General features: G+C 43.7%; 1 protein-coding gene across 5 annotated transcripts in view; it reads right to left on the reverse strand.

The window, feature by feature from the left end:
* Positions 1-17,684, reverse strand: part of PLXDC2 (plexin domain containing 2) — a 403,152-nt gene that overhangs the window by 33,441 nt on the left and 352,027 nt on the right. For 4 of the 5 annotated variants that reach the window (XM_039526378.1, XM_039526380.1, XM_039526382.1 and 1 more), the window contains exons 11-12: positions 13,513-13,666; positions 11,442-11,480 (exon numbers count right to left, since the gene is read on the reverse strand). In XM_039526378.1, coding sequence (XP_039382312.1) covers positions 11,442-11,480; positions 13,513-13,666 — 193 coding nt within the window. Of the gene's footprint in view, positions 1-10,019; positions 10,144-11,441; positions 11,481-13,512; positions 13,667-17,684 lie in introns of those variants that run through there. The other variant, XM_039526383.1, reaches the window with a different exon arrangement.

The following is a 17,684-nucleotide window of genomic DNA, read 5'->3' on the forward strand; positions in this document are numbered from 1 at the left end:
GCATTACAACCCAAGTCATCCATTCAAAATACTAATGCACCTAGGCTAACATCATTTCCACAGCCCCTCTTGTTTTCTCTCCTAAGCTACTTCCTGCTCCCTACTTGGTCCAATTGCCCCCTTTCCCAGGAATTTCAGGAGATACCAAATAGTTGCTTCCTCATAACAGAATCTTCTGGGAATCACCAGGCAAAGGCTCTTTCCCACATGTCCCCTCTCTCCCCATGGGGCAGTGCAAGAGCAGAAAAGCTCTTCCTGGTGCATAACCCTTAGCTGTGAAGAAGTTGTAAGACAGCCCCAAGGATTGTTTCGTTACCATATATGGCTGATGGGGAACTATCTGCAGTCATCTCAGAAAACAAATGGTTTAGGATCTTACATGCTGGGAAAGCAGAGAGAGATTTACAGTTTGAAGAACCCTACAGAGAATCAAAGGAACATCCATAACAGTGCATTTACTGCTGTTGCAGGCACTTTATGCTCTCAACTTCCATCTTTCTTCACTGTAATGGAGTATGATGTCGGTGTTCTGGGTTGAAGTACTTCCCTTAGCATTCATTAATATTTTTGAGCTTTCTGCATCACTGTTATTTGCTTGGCTGCACAAGGGCTAATACATTTATGCAGAAGTGGATTAAGATTTATTGGGGACTTAGGCACAAAGAACTTTTGCCCCCCCCACCCCTTCGCCATGGCACCCCGCCCCCTACTCCTCCTCTCCCTCGAGGCCCTGCCCCTTAGCCAGGCCGGAAGCCAGAGCCAGGCAGTGGTAAAAGCTATGGCAGCCACCCAGGGAGATGGTTTGCTGTGGGAGCCCAAGGGTGCCAGAACCTTGTAAAAGTGGGGGCCCAAGGCCAGAGTGGCAGAGGAATCCCTCACATGGTCCCTTAGCCCTGCTGCCTCCTCCCTATTGCCCCGAGCTCCCTTTCATGGCATGGCACCCCAGGCTCACCCTGCTCCTTGCCTCTTGATCACAGCGACCCCGCACCCCCCCTGGCCACAGCATCCACCTGTAAGGCTGGCCCTGTGTTCACCTTATTTCCAAACTCCACTGCCTTCCTGGATTGGCATCAGGATACACATGCCAAAATTAAAATTCCCAGGCTCAGTGTAGAGTAAGATTTAAACAGCAGGCTACTAGCATTAAGATTTATACTCCTCCTCTAGTGGCCAAAATTCATGCTGTCAGTATATTAGGATGCACCCAGGGCCAGAATGACAGGATTCACATTAGAGACACGAGGCGGGTGATGTAAATATCTTTTATTGGACCAGCTTCTGTTGGTGAGTGAGACAAGCTTTCGAGCTTACAGATCTGAAGAAGAGCTCTGCTCGGAAGGTCATCTCTCCCCAAGAAAAGTTGCTCCAGTAAAAGATACTACCTCTCCCACCTTGTCTCTCTAATATCCTGGGACCAGCAGGGCTACAACAACACTGCATTCAAAAAATGGAGGATTCACATTAGCAGCCCAGAGTGATCATCACACTATTTTCAAGATTTATATTTCTAGCATAACGTTGTCATTACAGCACGGCACTAGCACTACCAGCACAATGAGATACATATAGCAGGATGTGAATGCATTCCTGGGGTCCCCCAAATTGCCTGTGGCAGTAATCTGCCACTGCATTTGTGGTTAAGGTAATGTCTATCTTTCCCCCTGCATGTAAGGGAGGAAAGATGGTCTTATTCATGTACTTCATATTGTGACCCAGGAGATCTGGGTTCAATTTCTGGCTCTTCCACAGATTTTCTGTGTAACCAAGGGCAAGTCACTTCGTTTCACTCAGTCTGATCTGGACTAGAGTCAAGAAGACTTGGAAGTAGCAAGTCCAAAGGGATCCTTTGTTCAGGATGCTGGACATGAACAGGGTCTGTAGTGCCATGGTTCTCTAAAAGCAGCAAAGAATCCTGTGGCACCTTATAGACTAACAGACGTTTTGCAGCATGAGCTTTCGTGGGTGAATACCCACTTCTTCGGATGCAAGTTCTCTAGTTCAGTGGCTCTTAACCTTTCCAGACTACTGTACCCCCTTCAGGTGTCTGATTTGTCTTGTGTACCCCCAAGTTTCACCCCACTTTAAAACTATTTGCTTACAAAATCAGACATAAAAATACAAAAGTGTCACAGCCACGTTATTACTGAAAAATTGCTTGTTTTCTGATTTTTACCATATAATTATAAAATAAATGAGTTGGAAAATAAATATTGTACTTACAGTTCAGTGTATAGCATATAGAGCAGTAGAAACAAGTAACTGTCCGTATGAAATTTCAGTTTGTACTTACTTTGCTAGTGCTTTTTAGGTTGCCTGTTGTTAATCTAGGCAAACATCTAGATGAGTTGATGTACCCCCAGGAAGACCTCTGCATAGTCCCAGGGGTATGCATACCCCTGGTTGAGAACCACTGATCTAGTTTGCTGGGTGCCAACGCCCTACTGGCATAGGCTGGTGGTGCAAAGTACTGCATTGTTCTGCACTAGAATCACGCCAAAACCTCCAGGGGCTTCTACTAGAAATAACTTAAGTCTGTCTGACTGGCACAAAGGAACTCAATTGTGTGCTGTATCATATGGCCTGGCAAAGCACCTGCATGTGCTCTTCATCCCCATGGGAGTGTGGCTAGCTGGATTAAGTGTGGCCAAGGCACTGTCTCCCCTGCATGCCAGTTGAGGTTAGGCAGCAGACACTGGGCCAATGCATGCTACCTTCTTTCTAAAGCTGCCGCTATTGCTCCATGAGGCATTCATTACATTTTCCCTGTGAAGGTATAAAGCTTTAGAGCACTTCAACTCAGGGAGTATCTGCATTAGTCTTCCCTTGAAATTTTCCACAAACAACTGTGTAGCTCACCAATGGTAGCAAGGATGAGAATGTTAGTGTACACAGGGCTCCGAGCTGTGCTGGTGAGAGCAATAGTGGGAAATTTTAAAGGAAAGGAGTTCAGTCTGGACAGTGCCTAATTCTCCACTCCCCTGTCTGCTCTCCAGCAAAACACTTTGGCCTGGCCTACACATACAAGTTGCAGTAGTTTAATTAAAGGGATGGTGTTAAATTGATTCAGTTAAACCAGAACAACTGTGTGTGTGGATCCCTTTACATCTGGCTTACAATAATAGATATGTCAGCAGCAGAGGCAAATTAAACCAGCATAAAATAAGCCAGGCTTAAATCGAGGTAAGTGTGTCTACATACAGAGATGTTTCACTTTAGCTAAATTGCTTAAATATTACACCATATCCTAAACCACCACAGTCTGTTTGTGTAGACGAGCCTTTTGGGGCAAAGCCAGAGTCTGACATGCATTCTTTGCATAGAAAATAACAATGGCTCTGCTTTTTGGGAAGACTTTGTAATTATATGTATTGACTCTCTAGGTAATTTACTCCTTTTTTCCCATATTTACTGTGAGGATAACTGCAGTAAGAAAACAATGATAGCAAAACTGGTGAGCAGTGAATGGGGAGATGTGAAAATTCTAGAGAAAATGCACATACTTTAGTTTAAGGCTTTTTTGGGCCCTCTCCAAAGCACCAGGAAGCAAACTGAAGTGAAAGCAATTTATCAGATTTACTAGATTAATAATCTTTACTTTCAGGAAATTTAATCTGTGATGTTGTTTTCCCAGGATGGATGAGTTCAGCACTTTTCCCTCTGGCTGAGAATTTAAGATAGTCCTTGGTAAAGCAGGCTGGATTTAAAGTGTACAGCTCACATTTGTTGAACCAAACAGTACTGCATGCCTAAGAGCCTTACAATTAACGAGGACTGAACCATAAAAAAATTGAACAACACTTGAAAATATAAAAGACCATTTTTTGGTTGCATAAATGTTATAGTGGTGACAAGTTTATTACCATCCTGTAAAGAGATCTTGTGCCGGATTGCAGTTCGACAAGTCATTATTTTTATTTCAAAATAATAAAGCATGGCCTCAGTAACTAACAGCACCATGCAAATTTACTGCTGCATTATCTGTTGCTAGGAGTATAATTAATTCCTGTCACAGTTGCAGAGGATACTTACAATTTTTACGTAAAATCATTTAGGGATTGCAGTGCAATACTGAGAATTTATTTTATAAAAGGAACAGCTGTCAAGCCCCATGTCTCAGAAAACAGAGTTGGCTGAGGAGAACAGACTGATTTTACAAAACACTATGGCTAAAAATATCAAGATCCTCCTGCCGCCATCTTGTAAGCATTAGCTGTGCTTGGACTGCATTAGGAGTTCCCAGGCAGCACACTCTTGCCATGTATCTGCCATGCTTTGTGCTATACCAGTGCTTGTCTTTAAGGATTAAGGAGGAAATTTTCTAATGTTGCAGATGGGGATCGTGAATGTTTGTTTCACTTTTCCTTGAGCACCGTGCATGTCAGAAGGCTGTGAGTGAATGGTGGTGATTGATTTTGAGGTTATCTTTATGAACATATCATTTAGCTGTGTCAACTTCTTAGGGTCTGAGTCCTCTGTAGTACTGGTGCATGTGGGGGTTCTAGCTTATCCCAGACATGAACATATTGCCAGGAATGAATGGTTGGTAGAATATGGAGAAGCACTTTAAAACTGAGCATAGGTTAGAGGTACCCATCACTCATGCCCAATTGTTAACATGACGAAAGGGCTGGTTGAGAGAATGATTCCCAACAAGTACTGATAGCCTTTGGGGCTTCATGTGACCACTGTTTATTTGAGGCACAATGCCTCCAGGAACTCCTGGTAGGATAGTCCCACTCTGAGTTGCTCACAACTCATCCAATGGCTGGTACTCATTGTTTGTACTTGCTTTAGTAATTCCCAGCATAACCCACCAATCAGTGGGTATGTCTACGCTCTGTCTGGGATTAGTGATAGTGGGGGTCTCACTAGTATATTAAAAATAGCAGTGTGGACATTGTAGTGCCAGTGGAGGCTCGGGCTAGCCACATGAGGTCAACCCTGCCCCTTGGGTCCAAGCTCTCTTCTGGCTGCAATGTAGACATACCCAGTACATATAACATGTTCCCCTCTGGGTCTGATACACAGAGATTGTGAGTCTGTTATAGCCCCTAACTATGCAGGCTGGCTCCTTAGCTCAAGCTGCAAAGACTCTCAGCTTTGTAGGTCTTGGTTCAATCCCCACTGTTTGCTAAAATGGATGCTGTCATCCTCTTATCTAGTAGATTTCTAGATCTAACAGCAGCCAGAGGTATTTTCTTTAATAGACTATATATTTCCCTTTTAATACCTTTGGTTCATAGGCTGTTTTGGGAAGGAAGAACTTTAATTCTTTTTTATTTTAATACAGACTGGGCACGTCAAGTTAACGTTGCTCACAGCCACATGCCACTGTAGATTTCCCATGACCCTTTCTCAGGAAACAGTGGCTTCCTCTTCCAGGCACATAGAATGAAATTGTACAAGCCAATGAACTGCAGTTAGCAAAACATTTGGAGTTTGTAGTCTAACTCCGACTATGTTTCATATAAAACTGAAGAAAACAGGAGTGCTCTGGGATGTATTCAAGACCCTATTCCAACTTTAACCAGTCTAGAGAGTTTGATTATGTGAACAAATTCATTGCTTGGAAGTGCTAGAGGAGAAATGGCTTGACAATTTGTTGGGCTGATGCTGCTGAGATAGCAAAGGGGAGATATCCAGCAACACAGAGCATTCGTTAGATTAAATAAATATGCAAATCTACCTAGATACTTGGTTTCACATAAAAAATGACAAGTTATTTTTGATTTGTTAAAAGACAACTAAATTATGTGCACAAGACAATTTTCTTTCTGGTTTATTTGATAATCTGGATGGCTAATTGCTTTTCACAAAGCCCCACCTTCCTGTCCTTATCCTATTAATACACTCCCTCCCTCCACACCCCTCTTTCTCTTATCTTTGAGCTCTGGTAGCATCTCTCTATTTTTTATGATTGCTGTTTCCGTCACTAATGACACAAGCATAAAGCTGCTTATTGATAAGACTGTTTTTAAACAAACATAATACACGGTATAGCATCAATAAAATAAAGAACGGTTGGATACTCTGTCAAGTTTCCACTGGGGAAATTCTTTGCTACCATGAACTGCATAAACTCTGCAATTATGTCAGAACTCACATGTTTTTAAACAGCTGAGAAACACAGGGTTAGACTAAATTGTACAGCCAAATCCCATTTGGAGTTTTGCCAAAGTACAGACTAGAGTTCATGCCCTCCCCTTCTTGCAGGAAAAGTCTTGGAAGAGGAAGACTGAACCATGGCTTCTTGACTCCTTGGCTTACAGGTGTAGTTGGCATCAGAGCCGATTAGCCAGAGGGCAAAGGTACTATTTATCTTGGGCAAGCCACGATCTGAGGGAATAATAAAAAAGCCGTGACCTGTGGATCTTAGCCTGTGCAGGCTCTACCTCCGACTCCCTGAAATAGTAGTAATATAGCTCTTGAATGCACCATGCTATCACTACCTGAGAAATTCTTAGCATCTTTTTTGAATCATGCATAAACTTAGTATGTTAAAAGAAAATACTTTTAAAATAATGACTAGCAGGTGTCAATGTAATAAACATAATAATAGATTTCAACTGGAGTTCAGGGTGCACAAGAAGTGAAGATTTGGCCCCTATCCAAATGTTTATTATTAAGTTTGCATAAATTTGGACTGGGATTTTCAAAGGGAGTTAGGTGCCCAAATTCCAATGGGAGTTGGAAATATATGTTAACTACTCAGGGGAGGAGGAGGGGCCCCCCCCCCCCCCCCCCCCCCCCCCCGTTTCTCCCGGGGCGGGGCCTGCCTCCCGTTCCCCCTTCCCCGCGGCTCGGTTCCGAGGCGGGGGCGGCATGCGCAGGCAGCGGCCGGGGACGACCCGACTGCCGCATGCCCGCGCTGGCCGGGCCGAGGGCGCGGCGTCGCGGGCCGCAGGCATGATCATGCAGGCATGCGGCAGCGCGGGACCACGCAGCCGCGGCACCCCACACCCCGCGCCAGTGCCCGTGCCGTCTCCCTCGACCGCTGCATGGGCATGCCTGCAAAAGCCCGCCCCAGGAGGCAGGCCCCACGCGCCCACGCCTGCGGCGCTGGGCTGGCTGAGAGCGCCGGCCCCCCGCCCCCCGCCCCGCCCCCCCCCCCGGATTCTGGGCGGCCCTGTAACTATTTATGCTAAACAATCTGTTCCACCTTGTATTTAGCTATGATACCTCGCGTACGTTTCCCAGTCCTGAAGAAGAGGTTGGTGTAAGCTTGAAAGCTTGTCTCTTTCGCCAACAGAAATTGGTCCAAAAAAGGATATTACCTCACCCACCTTGTTTCTCTAAAACCCTTAGTCTTCATTGCAAAAGTCCAGTCTTATATTGCTTTTTAATAAACACTGTATTGTACCAAATATATGCAACAGTCTTTTCCCCAAGACTGCAAAACTTGATTTTTTTTTACGGCCATCTGCATACTACACACACCGTAATTCACCCTATACAAAAGGCCAGCAGATGTCTTATACAACACTCACGTCAAGCTAAAGCCCTGTTTTAAGAGCTTAAGTAGGACATAAGCGGCATGGGGCGTCTCTATGAAATGCAAAGAAAAACCTGTGGTGCTGAATCTCAGAGCCTGGGTCAAATGACTTAGGCTATGGCTACACTTGCACTTCAAAGCGCTGCCGCGGCAGCGCTTTGAAGCGCTAAGTGTAGTCAAAGCGCCAGCCCTGCGAGAGAGCTCTCCCAGCGCTGTCCGTACTCCACCTCCCTGTGGGGAATAACGAGCCGCGCTCCCAGCGCTGGGGCTTTGACCACACTGGCGCTTTGCAGTGCCGCAATTTGCAGCGCTGGAGAGGGTGTGTTTTCACACCCTGCTGCAGCGCTGCAAATTTGCAAGTGTAGCCAAGGCCTCAGGCTCATGCAGTTCGGGTTATTTATAACAGTGTAGACATTCCTGCTTAGGCTGGAGCCTGGGCTCTGAAACCTGGCAAGGGGTGATGATCTCAGATCCTGGGCTCCTGCCCAAGCAGGAATGTCTACACTGCTATTTTAGCCCCTCAGCCTGATCCCTGCAAATTGACTTGAGCTCTGAGACTTGGCAGGAAGGGTTTTTCTTTGCAGTACAGACATGCTAATACAGGTCTTTTGTTGGTCTTCTGCTCAAGGGCGAATTTCACAGTAGCACATCAGACAGGATGAATTTGCGAAACTTTGCATTCCTCAAATGGAAGTTTATTCTTTAAGAAGATATTCTGACTAATGTAAAATGGCAACAGTTGCTCTCATGGCCATTGCCTTACACATAACTCCTGTCTTTCTCAGTGCTCAAACTCAAGACAAGTGAAGAATCTACAGATAGCAGATCATGGTAATGAACTATCTAAAAACAAATATATAGAACTCTGGGACAATCATCTGTTGTTCTCATCTAAATTCAGTTTGAACTAGTTCAGTGAAAAAGGGGCTCACTCAATCATAAAATAATTTTAAACTAGAAAAGCTGAGTTCATCCTACATGAACCAAACTATTTAAATTCCATTTTTTAGCTTCCCTGAATGAGTGATTCTAAATCATCCACCCAAGAATTCTCAACATGAAAGGGCTATTACTGTATCATTACTGCCAGCTGCCTGCTTCTTTTATGAAAAATTAGGTAGCTGCTTTTGAAATATGTTAGCTTTGGTACACATGAAGTTAAAGGAAAATAAGAACAACAATGGATTGAAGGGCTTTTATAACATAAAATATAAAATAGTAATGCTATTATACAAGAACTTTTTTAATTTTCCTAAGCTTCTAAACCAGGTTTTTCAAGTTTGAAAACTTTTAATAGAATTAAGTGTTAACAAGTGTGATGTTAAGCTAGCCGACTGTAAAAAATCCTTAAACGTGCATATGGGTAACTGGCAGTGATGGAAGAACAAATACAGAAGAAATAGATAAAAGCTAAATTGGAATTTATGGTAAAAGGTGCCACACAAGGTTATATGTGAACGGGTATAGCACTAAATTACAAGTGATTTTCTCATATAACTAAAAGGTCAAGGCAGTTTGACCTACAAATGCAGTCTGCTTTAAAATTTTAATTTAGTTACTGCTTGATAAAATTTGGCCTCAAAAGTTCCAGCCAAAGGGGAAATGCAGAATTTATACAGAATCCTTTTGTTGTACCTAATCACCTATTGACTTCTATCATCCAAGGACACATCTAGCTGTAGGTCCTTATTGATCAGATAGAGCTTAGTTTTCCATTACAAAAGGTTCACTTTGATTTGAGTTTTACAGGATCGAGTTTGGAAAGGCTAAAGACTCTGTATTTGGTTGACCTGGAATCTTCTTCTCTTTATGAAAGGCTGACAAATCACAGTGAATCAAAGAAGAGACCTGTGGCTACAGAGGTTTTATCAGAGCCTAATCTAAGGGCTATTGTAAAACTCAATGCATAATTGAAGATTCATGAAGAACTTCCCAGATTAACAGCTAGGTTTACTATGTGAATGAGAAATCCTGCTGAGTGACTTTGCTTCCATACAGTTTGAAGCCCATATCACCACCTTCTTTTTTATTTCAAGAACTAACCCAAGAAAAGTGAATCTATAGCTGTTGGTTTCTATTTTTGAAATCAAGAAGCTTTATACACTGAAACTGCCTACCTAGGCTTAAAGAAAGCCATGCCACAAATTCTACCAAGGGACTACATCAGAGTTCTTCCTCTTGGTTTTGAACATTTTGCTTTCTGTTTCAGAGATTTCCTTCTCAGATCTTAGGCAAGAGGAGGCAAGCTAAATACAGTGATTGAAGTAACTCTCCCAGTGTGGGAGAGAACTGGAATTTATTTTTAAAAAATATATTGTTTGGGTTTGATGTAACTTTATATGATTATGCTCTTGAAGAAAAAGAGCACTGAAGCATTTGTTTTGATAAAACAAAGTATAACAACTTTCAAAAACAAACAAGGGAAAGAACAAGTCAAATGTGGGGCTGATCAACCATAGCAGTATCCCTTTTAATAAAGTGGTTAAATGGTTAATTTGTAAGTTACCTTATTCAGAGTTTCCAGTTATATTTCAAATCCATGCCAATTAACAACAAATGAACAGCCCTGCATGAGGCAAAGTTCAATACATTCCTAGCTGTGCTGTTGCTATTGATAGTGAAGTGAAGATGTTATCCAGACAGAGGAGCGACTGGAAAAATGATACAGAGAGGGGATATTTAACTTGGGATGTGAGGGGGGAACTAAATAAAAAACCACTCAAGGATATCACTGGTGAACCACGCAGCAAAAAAGCAATCCAGAATGTCAAGGGCCATATGGACACCACACATTCTTTCAAGCCTAAGAAAACTGTACAAGACCCGGAAAAGGTAATTAGCATCAACAGTAAAGCTTCCCTTTACAGCAGTGCAGGTCCAGTGCATTTCGTCATGCAGAGCAAATCAGCATTCACCCTGAGGGTCTGATCCAAAGCCCGCTGAAGTCAATAGGAGTCTTTCTATTGACTTCAGTGAGCTATATTTGGTGCAGGGGTGGGCAAACTATGGCCCGGGAGCCACACCCGGCCCTTCAAATGTGTTAATCCGGCCCTCAAGCTCCTGCTGGGGAGCGGGGTCAGAGGCTTGCTCCTCGCAGCTCTCAGAAGCAGCAGCACGTCCCTCCTCCGGCTCCTATGCATAGGAGAAGCCAGGGGGCTCCACATGCTGCCACCAGCAAATGGGGCCAATGGGAACTGCAGGAGCGGCGCCTCCGGATGGGGCAGTATGCAGAGCCACCTGGCCGTGCCTCCGCATAGTAGCTAGATGGGGGGACATGCTGCTGCTTCCGGGAGCTGCTTGAGGTAAGCGCTGCCAGGAGCCTGAACCCCTGACCCCCTCCTGCCCTCCGAACCCCTCAAGAGAACCCCAGAGCTCTCACCCCCAGCCAGAGCCCTCACCCGCCCCCCCACCTGCATCCCAACCTGGAACCCCCACACACACCCTGAACTCTTCATTTCTGGCCCACCCCAGAACCCGCACCCCCCATTGGAAAGGGGCCATAATATTATATGCCTAATTGGAGAATACATGCGGATAGCAACTGTAAACTGTGATAAAAACAAATACTGTAGCTTATAGTACCTTATAAAGAATGTATCATAACAGAACACATATATGAATAATGTTATTAAAAAACTATCACCAGCCCCACTCCCCAAATCATCTTCTCCTCTAGATTTTTGCCTTTATTAGATCAACTTTTTGAATGCTAAAGTTATTTTACTGTTACACTAATGAGTTATAAAAACTGTTGTAAACATTTGATTTACTAAGCAGTTGATTAGTCTTTTTGCCCTGGTACTCTGCCTCAGAGATGTGGGTAATTTAAGTCCCTTGGGGGCCTGGTATAAGACATTTCTACACTCTGATTTAGATTAATTAAGCTGAGCAGGCTGTAGTTATGTACCCTATTGACATTGTTTACACACACACAAAAATCACCTCTTACCTCCATTATCTTTTAGGTGCAGTGCTATCTTGGTATCATCTAAAAAAGAAATTCACCATTACTAACACAGGAAACCTAGTTTAATTAGGTCATAGATCGCTTTAATGATATTCTAATGTCCAACAGATTTAACCATCAGAATAGACTTTGGTGTTCTACTCATATAGGGCTTGATCCTCTTCCTCACACTGAGTAGTACCTTACTCCTCTAATAGTACTAAGAGATCTAAAGGACTATCAGTGGAGTAAGGTAGAATTTAAAATGAATAAAGGTATGAGCATCTAGCACATAGCTTTTAAAAGCACCTTTACCTTTGCCATGTATATGTAATCAGGAGCGGCGCCAGAGTTTCTGGCGCCCTAGGCAGAATTCTGGGAGCGGCATTTTGTGCGCTCCCCACGGGGCGCGGGAGCTTCTGGTTTCACTCCCATCCCACTGCCGAAGAAGGACCCTCTGCCTAAATGCCGCAGGCGACAGCGGCAGTCATTGAGCTGCTCAATTGCCTGTCATCGGCAGAAAGTCCTTGCGGCGGCGCTGCGAAGCGGAAGGCCGCCGTGCGCGCGGTGGTGGGGAGCAAAATGCCGCCCCCCGAATCCTGGCGCCCTAGGCGACCACCTAGAGTCGCCTAATGGGAGCGCCGGTCCTGTATGTAATATAAGTATGATTATTTGTATGACTTACTCTGTAGGTCACATGACATATTCAGGACTCAGGTAGCATTTGACAGTAAAGGAAAACAATTATTAACTGTTCTCATAAGAAATAATTGGAAAAATATACCAGTTTCAAAGTCTCTATATATTTCCAGATTTCTCTTATTACTTGTACATTGGATGAGCCAAATATCTGGGGCATTATTAGCAAATGAGCATTCAGAAATAAAGCTACAAATACTGTAGTGACAGCTTCTAAACTTTTCTTGCTGGTTTGCTGCAATGAAAGCCAGTCCTTTTCATCAATAGACTCCCACCTTGTAACGTCTTCAGTTTTAGGCTTAATGCTTGAATATCTTAGAAGCTAGAAATGTTCCTGCTGGAATCTATTAAAAAATTCTGGCCACACTGTACAGCTTCCATTATATTAACAGGCAATTCTGCTAGAAGAAGAGCTGCCATTATATTTTATAGTTGCTATTTGATTCATTGTAGGTAGCTTTTCTATCCAGCTGAACTTCTACCAGATGCAGGAGGCTAGACTATCTTATCTGCAGGATGGCAAGGTTTAAACTCTGAAGTCAGAGGAACAGCTACCAATGTGAATTCCCATATTATCTCTCAATCCTGTTACTTTGCTTTGGGACTCTAAAGAAAAGGGTCTTTCTGGAAAAGAATACTGCAGTCAGTACTGGCGCAAAAGGTTAGTGCCAAATATCGAAATAAATCTTTAATTTTGAGTGTCTCTGTTTTTGGATGGCCAACACTGGACCCTCAGGACCTGTCCCAAAGCTCACTGAAGTCAATAATGCGAGTCTCTCCATTGACTTCAATGAGCTTTGCTTCGGGCCCATATGGCCTGATTTTTCCAATGAGCACCAATAACCTCCTAAGCTTCATAACTGTAAATTTTTTGAAATGTTGACTGTCTTTTACCATATGTCTGTACACCACCTCGCACAATGAAGCCTCCAACCTTGCTGGGACCTCTAGGTATTACTGTAATACAAATAACTTCAACTGAACATAGTGGGAACAGAGAATTGGCAGTCTCTACTGAGACAAAGGCCAAGATAGCAGTAGTGGCAGCCAGGATGTAGCAGTTAGAATTAAGAAGCTCAGGCAGAGCTGTTTGAAGACACAGAGTTTGCGTCATTGGTCTAAGAAGAAAAATTAGGGCTTTGGTTTTCATCACTATCCAAGCTTCTTGTTTTGGAAACATACAAAGCCCTTCAGATATTTGCTCCATGCTAAGTTTTCTCCCTCCAAAAACCAAAACCAACCAAACAAACAATACTCCTGCTTCCTCCCCCCCCCCCCCCCCGCAAACTTAAACAATCAAAAGATTTGTTTTCTCCTTATCATTGTAAATAAGACAACTTTTCATTATGGACTAAAGCATTCCATAGTAAGCCACCTTCTGTGGGCAGGCTGGTTGGCAGGTGGGATGTAGTGGCTCCTTTGGTGGTGGTTAAAACTCTGAACCTCGTGGTAGTTGGCTGGAGGGAAGTGGTGGTATGAGGGGGCTTCTCAGTTGTGTCCACATTCTTCTCACAGACTTTATCTTTCGACTATTGAGAAACATGAAAAACAAGCCAAGAGAAAATTAGTTTTCAGTGCAGACCATTTGTCACTGAACTAAAAGTCTGAATATGAACAAACTGCCAAGCCAGAAAGAATGAAAATGGAAACTAAATCAAGGAATATTTGGAGAGTTTATTTATTTTTAAAGTGAAATACTTTGCACAGGGTTCTGTAGAACGACAGGTATTCCATTGAACTGGAAACTTTACAATGCCTAAACTGTTGATGACAAAGCTGTGAAGGCTCTGAATACCAAATGCATATTATTACTGCCACAAAGTTTTAACATCTAAATTCATCACTAGGAAGTTACTTTTGGGGAGAGGGTTGTTCTTTTTTTGCTATTGTGGTTGGAATGCACACCTCAATCAATCTTTTTTTCTGGGTGCCATAAAAAATTTCATAGCAAAATACATGTCTGGGTAAAATAAAAATACTGAAAATATGGTATAGCACAAAAAATAAGATATAGTTAATTGTAATTTTTAATTAATTACATGTTCCTTGGAAATTATCAAAGACAATAATAATTATATATATAAAATAGCTTTACATATAAATAGTTACCTTTGCTTTTTATTTTTATATAATAAATCACATATGTGAGTATGTACATATGTATACACAGACACACATGTATACATTTTTAACTCAAGGTCACATTTATATATTCAGTAGGGGTAAAGATTAAAACCTTTTTTGTTTTGTTTTGCTTTGCATTGCAGTGCATCTATAACACAGTTTTGCAGAAAAATATTTCCAGCCAAACAGCAGCAAATATATGAACTACCCCCGCCCCACACCCGGCATACATCATCCAGTTCAGAGAGTTGTGAACTCTGTTTCCTGGCAGTGTGTTCATCTCAGTGAAATGTGTACTTCAAAAACAAGTGTGTATTGTTTCGCTTTTGACATGCAAGGTTATTTTCCTGTCCTCTCTTCCCTCTACCCTTTCTTTTATAAGAGCAAACTAGAATTTTAAATGAAAAAAAACAACACCCTAATACTAACCCCAAAACAAACAACCCTTCCACCACCTTCCATCCCCACCTACAAAAACCCAGCCCAAGCCCTTATGTTAATATTATATATTTAAATAGAAAAAAAATCCCCAGGAGATGCCAAAGATAAGGTTGCTCTCTTAGTCACAAAACACAGTCACTCATTCAAATTCAACCCCATGTTAGTAATATTTTTGATAGGTAGGTCAGGTATTACGTGTATATCTAAATATATAGGGCCAGAAAGAGTGCATCCTTTATAGGTGCCCAAGGGACGGAGGGGGCATGAGTATCTCTTCTCTCTCCCTTTGCAGATCACTGAAAGAGGCCTTGTGCTCTGGGAATGCAAGTCTTTCACAGAGCTAGCATTGCTAGTACAGATCTCGACAAAGAGGGGAGAGGTCACTAGCCAGCAGAACTGGATGAGTGCAGATAGGAGCTGCCAACACAATATGCCCAAGCAGTCAGGGTCCACCAGCATTCCCCAGAGCTCAGGAAGGCATTGTATATGTCTGAGGCAAAATGCCTCCCAGAAGTCCTGGTGGGGTGGGGTGGCATTGTGTGACCCACAACAATGGTATTTCAGGCTCTGGCTGAGTCTCTTGGGTAGGATTATCCGCTGCTTCTGCCAGTTCAGGCTCGCTGGTGCCCTCTGGCGTTGGAGTTGTAGATGGGTTTGCAAGCACTGGACTCAGTGCTGGCAATGGGTCTGGTGCTCTTTGCTTTGCCAGTTCCGGTTCTGGGACTGGCTTTGGCTGGGTCTCTGGGATTGGATCCACTATGGCTGTTGCAGACGTTGGCAGGGGATCCCATTCCACCATCTCTGTCTCGGTCTCTGGTAACACAGATGGGGCCCTGGTGGAGGCTCAGGAAAAGGGTTGGGGATGAAAGCTTGCTTAGCCTGGCTACGGGTGACCATTGCCACCCTCTTCCCACCCATGGTTGGCCAAGTCTTCCCCCAGCAGCATGGGGATGGGATAATTATCATAGACTGCAAAAGTCCACATTCCTGTCCAGCCCTTGTACTGGACAGGCAACTTGGCTGTAGGCAAGTTTAAAGAGTTTGACATGAAGGGTTGAATTGTCATCGGGGCTTCTGGGTTGATAAATTTGGGGTCCACTAAGGATTGGTGGATAGCTGACACTTGTACTTCAGTGTCCCTCCATGCTGGAACCTTCTTTCTGCCCACACTCACAGTTTCCCTTCGATCTGAGGGTACCTGGGAGGCATCTGGGCCTGAGGGCCTTGGGTGTGACTCCAGCATAATGAACTGCAGTCTGTTGGGGTTCTTGGGGTAGTTGGCCTTCACATGCCCCAGCTCATTACATTTAAAACATCGACCAGCTGACTGGTCACTGGGGCGAGGTGGGTTGCTGGAGACGGATGTGGTGGGATGATAAGGTGTCTGGGGTTTTCCTTGGGATGTAGGTGGGGCCTTGGGTTGCCCCCGGTGATATGGTTGTGTTTCGGGTTGCCCCTTCTGATATTCGCTCCAACTGCTACTAGTTTTTTTCTTTTCTGCCACCTCCACCCATTTGGCTCCAATCTCCCCCACCTCAGTTACAGTTTTGGGCTTCCCATCTAGGATGTACCTTTCTATTTCCTCAGGAACACCCTCTAAGAACTGCTCCATTTTCATTAGGAAAGAAAGATCTTCCAGAGATTTAACGCTTGCTCCTGATATCCAGGCATCCCAATTTTTTTCAGTCTGGTAGGTGTGTCAGGAAAATGCCATATCCGGTTTCCACTTTAGGGCTCTGAACCGCCAACAGGCATGCTCGGGTTTTAGCCCCATTCTGATTCTGGCCTTGTTTTAAAAAAGTTCATAACTGTTCTTGTGTTCTTTAGGTATTTCAGCCGCCACCTCTGCTAAGGGTCCACTGAGCTGTGGCCTCAGCTCTACCATGTACTGGTCTGTAGAGATGCTGTACCCAAGGCAGGCCCTTTCAAAAATTTCTAAGGCCTTGGTATCATCGCCTGCCTTGTAGGTGGGGAATTTTCTGGATGGGAAGCGGTACCTGGAGAGGGGTTGCTAGAGTTGGCTGGTATATCCTGCTTAGCCCTTGCTAACTCCAGTTCATGCTTCCTCTCTCTTTCCCTCTCCTCCCTCTCTTTTTCTTTCTCCTTCATCTCTTTTTCTTTCTGCTCCATTGCTCTCTTGTGGGCAGCCTCCTCCCTCTCCATCAGTCTTTTATGTTCATTTTCTTTCTCTGTTGCTTCCAGTCTAGCCAGCTCTAGTTTAGTTGCGGCCTCACTGGTAGTCATTTTCCTGCTTTCTTGTGCTCAGTCACACCCCCTCTGCAGTTCACTGAAACTGGGATGCACTCAGCTCATGGCTGCTTAGTTAACAGAGACTTTCACAGCATTCAGTGTTCAGCCTTTCTAAGCTAGCTATACAGGAGTTTCTACCTACACGAGAGGTAGAAAGAAAAAAAACAATTCAGCTTGTAAATTCCTTTTGCTAGCTGCTTGCTCACAGCTTGAAACCTTCCCTTCACAAAGACCCTTGTTAAAAAAACTTAACACCTCTGCCTTCAGGCAAAGAGAGATAAGATCTGCATCTACCTTCCCAGCTAAAAAGGAGAAAAAAAATCTTACTGGCTTTTGGTTTAAAATGATCCCACTGCTCTGCCACCATGTCAAGGTTCCTTCCCCACTCTGAACTCTAGGGCACAGATGTGGGGACCTGCATGAGAACCTCTAAACTTAACTACCAGCTTAGATCTGGTTTTGCTGCTACCACCCAAATTATTTATGAGTCATTTGGGAAACTCTGTCTACCTCCCCCACCCCCAGAATATCTCCTTCCCAAGTACTATAAGCCTTCCCTGGGTAGCCTTGAGAGACTCCTCCACCAATTCCCTGGTGAACACCGATCTTAAAACAAGGATAAATTACCCATTCCCCCTCCTTTCCCCCACCAATTCCTGGTGAGTCCAGATTCAATACCCTTGGATCTTAAAACAAGGAAAAATCAATCAGGTTCTTAAAAAGAAGGCTTTT

The sequence above is a fragment of the Mauremys reevesii genome, linkage group 2 (assembly GCF_016161935.1).
Source record: "Mauremys reevesii isolate NIE-2019 linkage group 2, ASM1616193v1, whole genome shotgun sequence".
Classification (NCBI taxonomy): domain Eukaryota; kingdom Metazoa; phylum Chordata; order Testudines; family Geoemydidae; genus Mauremys; species Mauremys reevesii.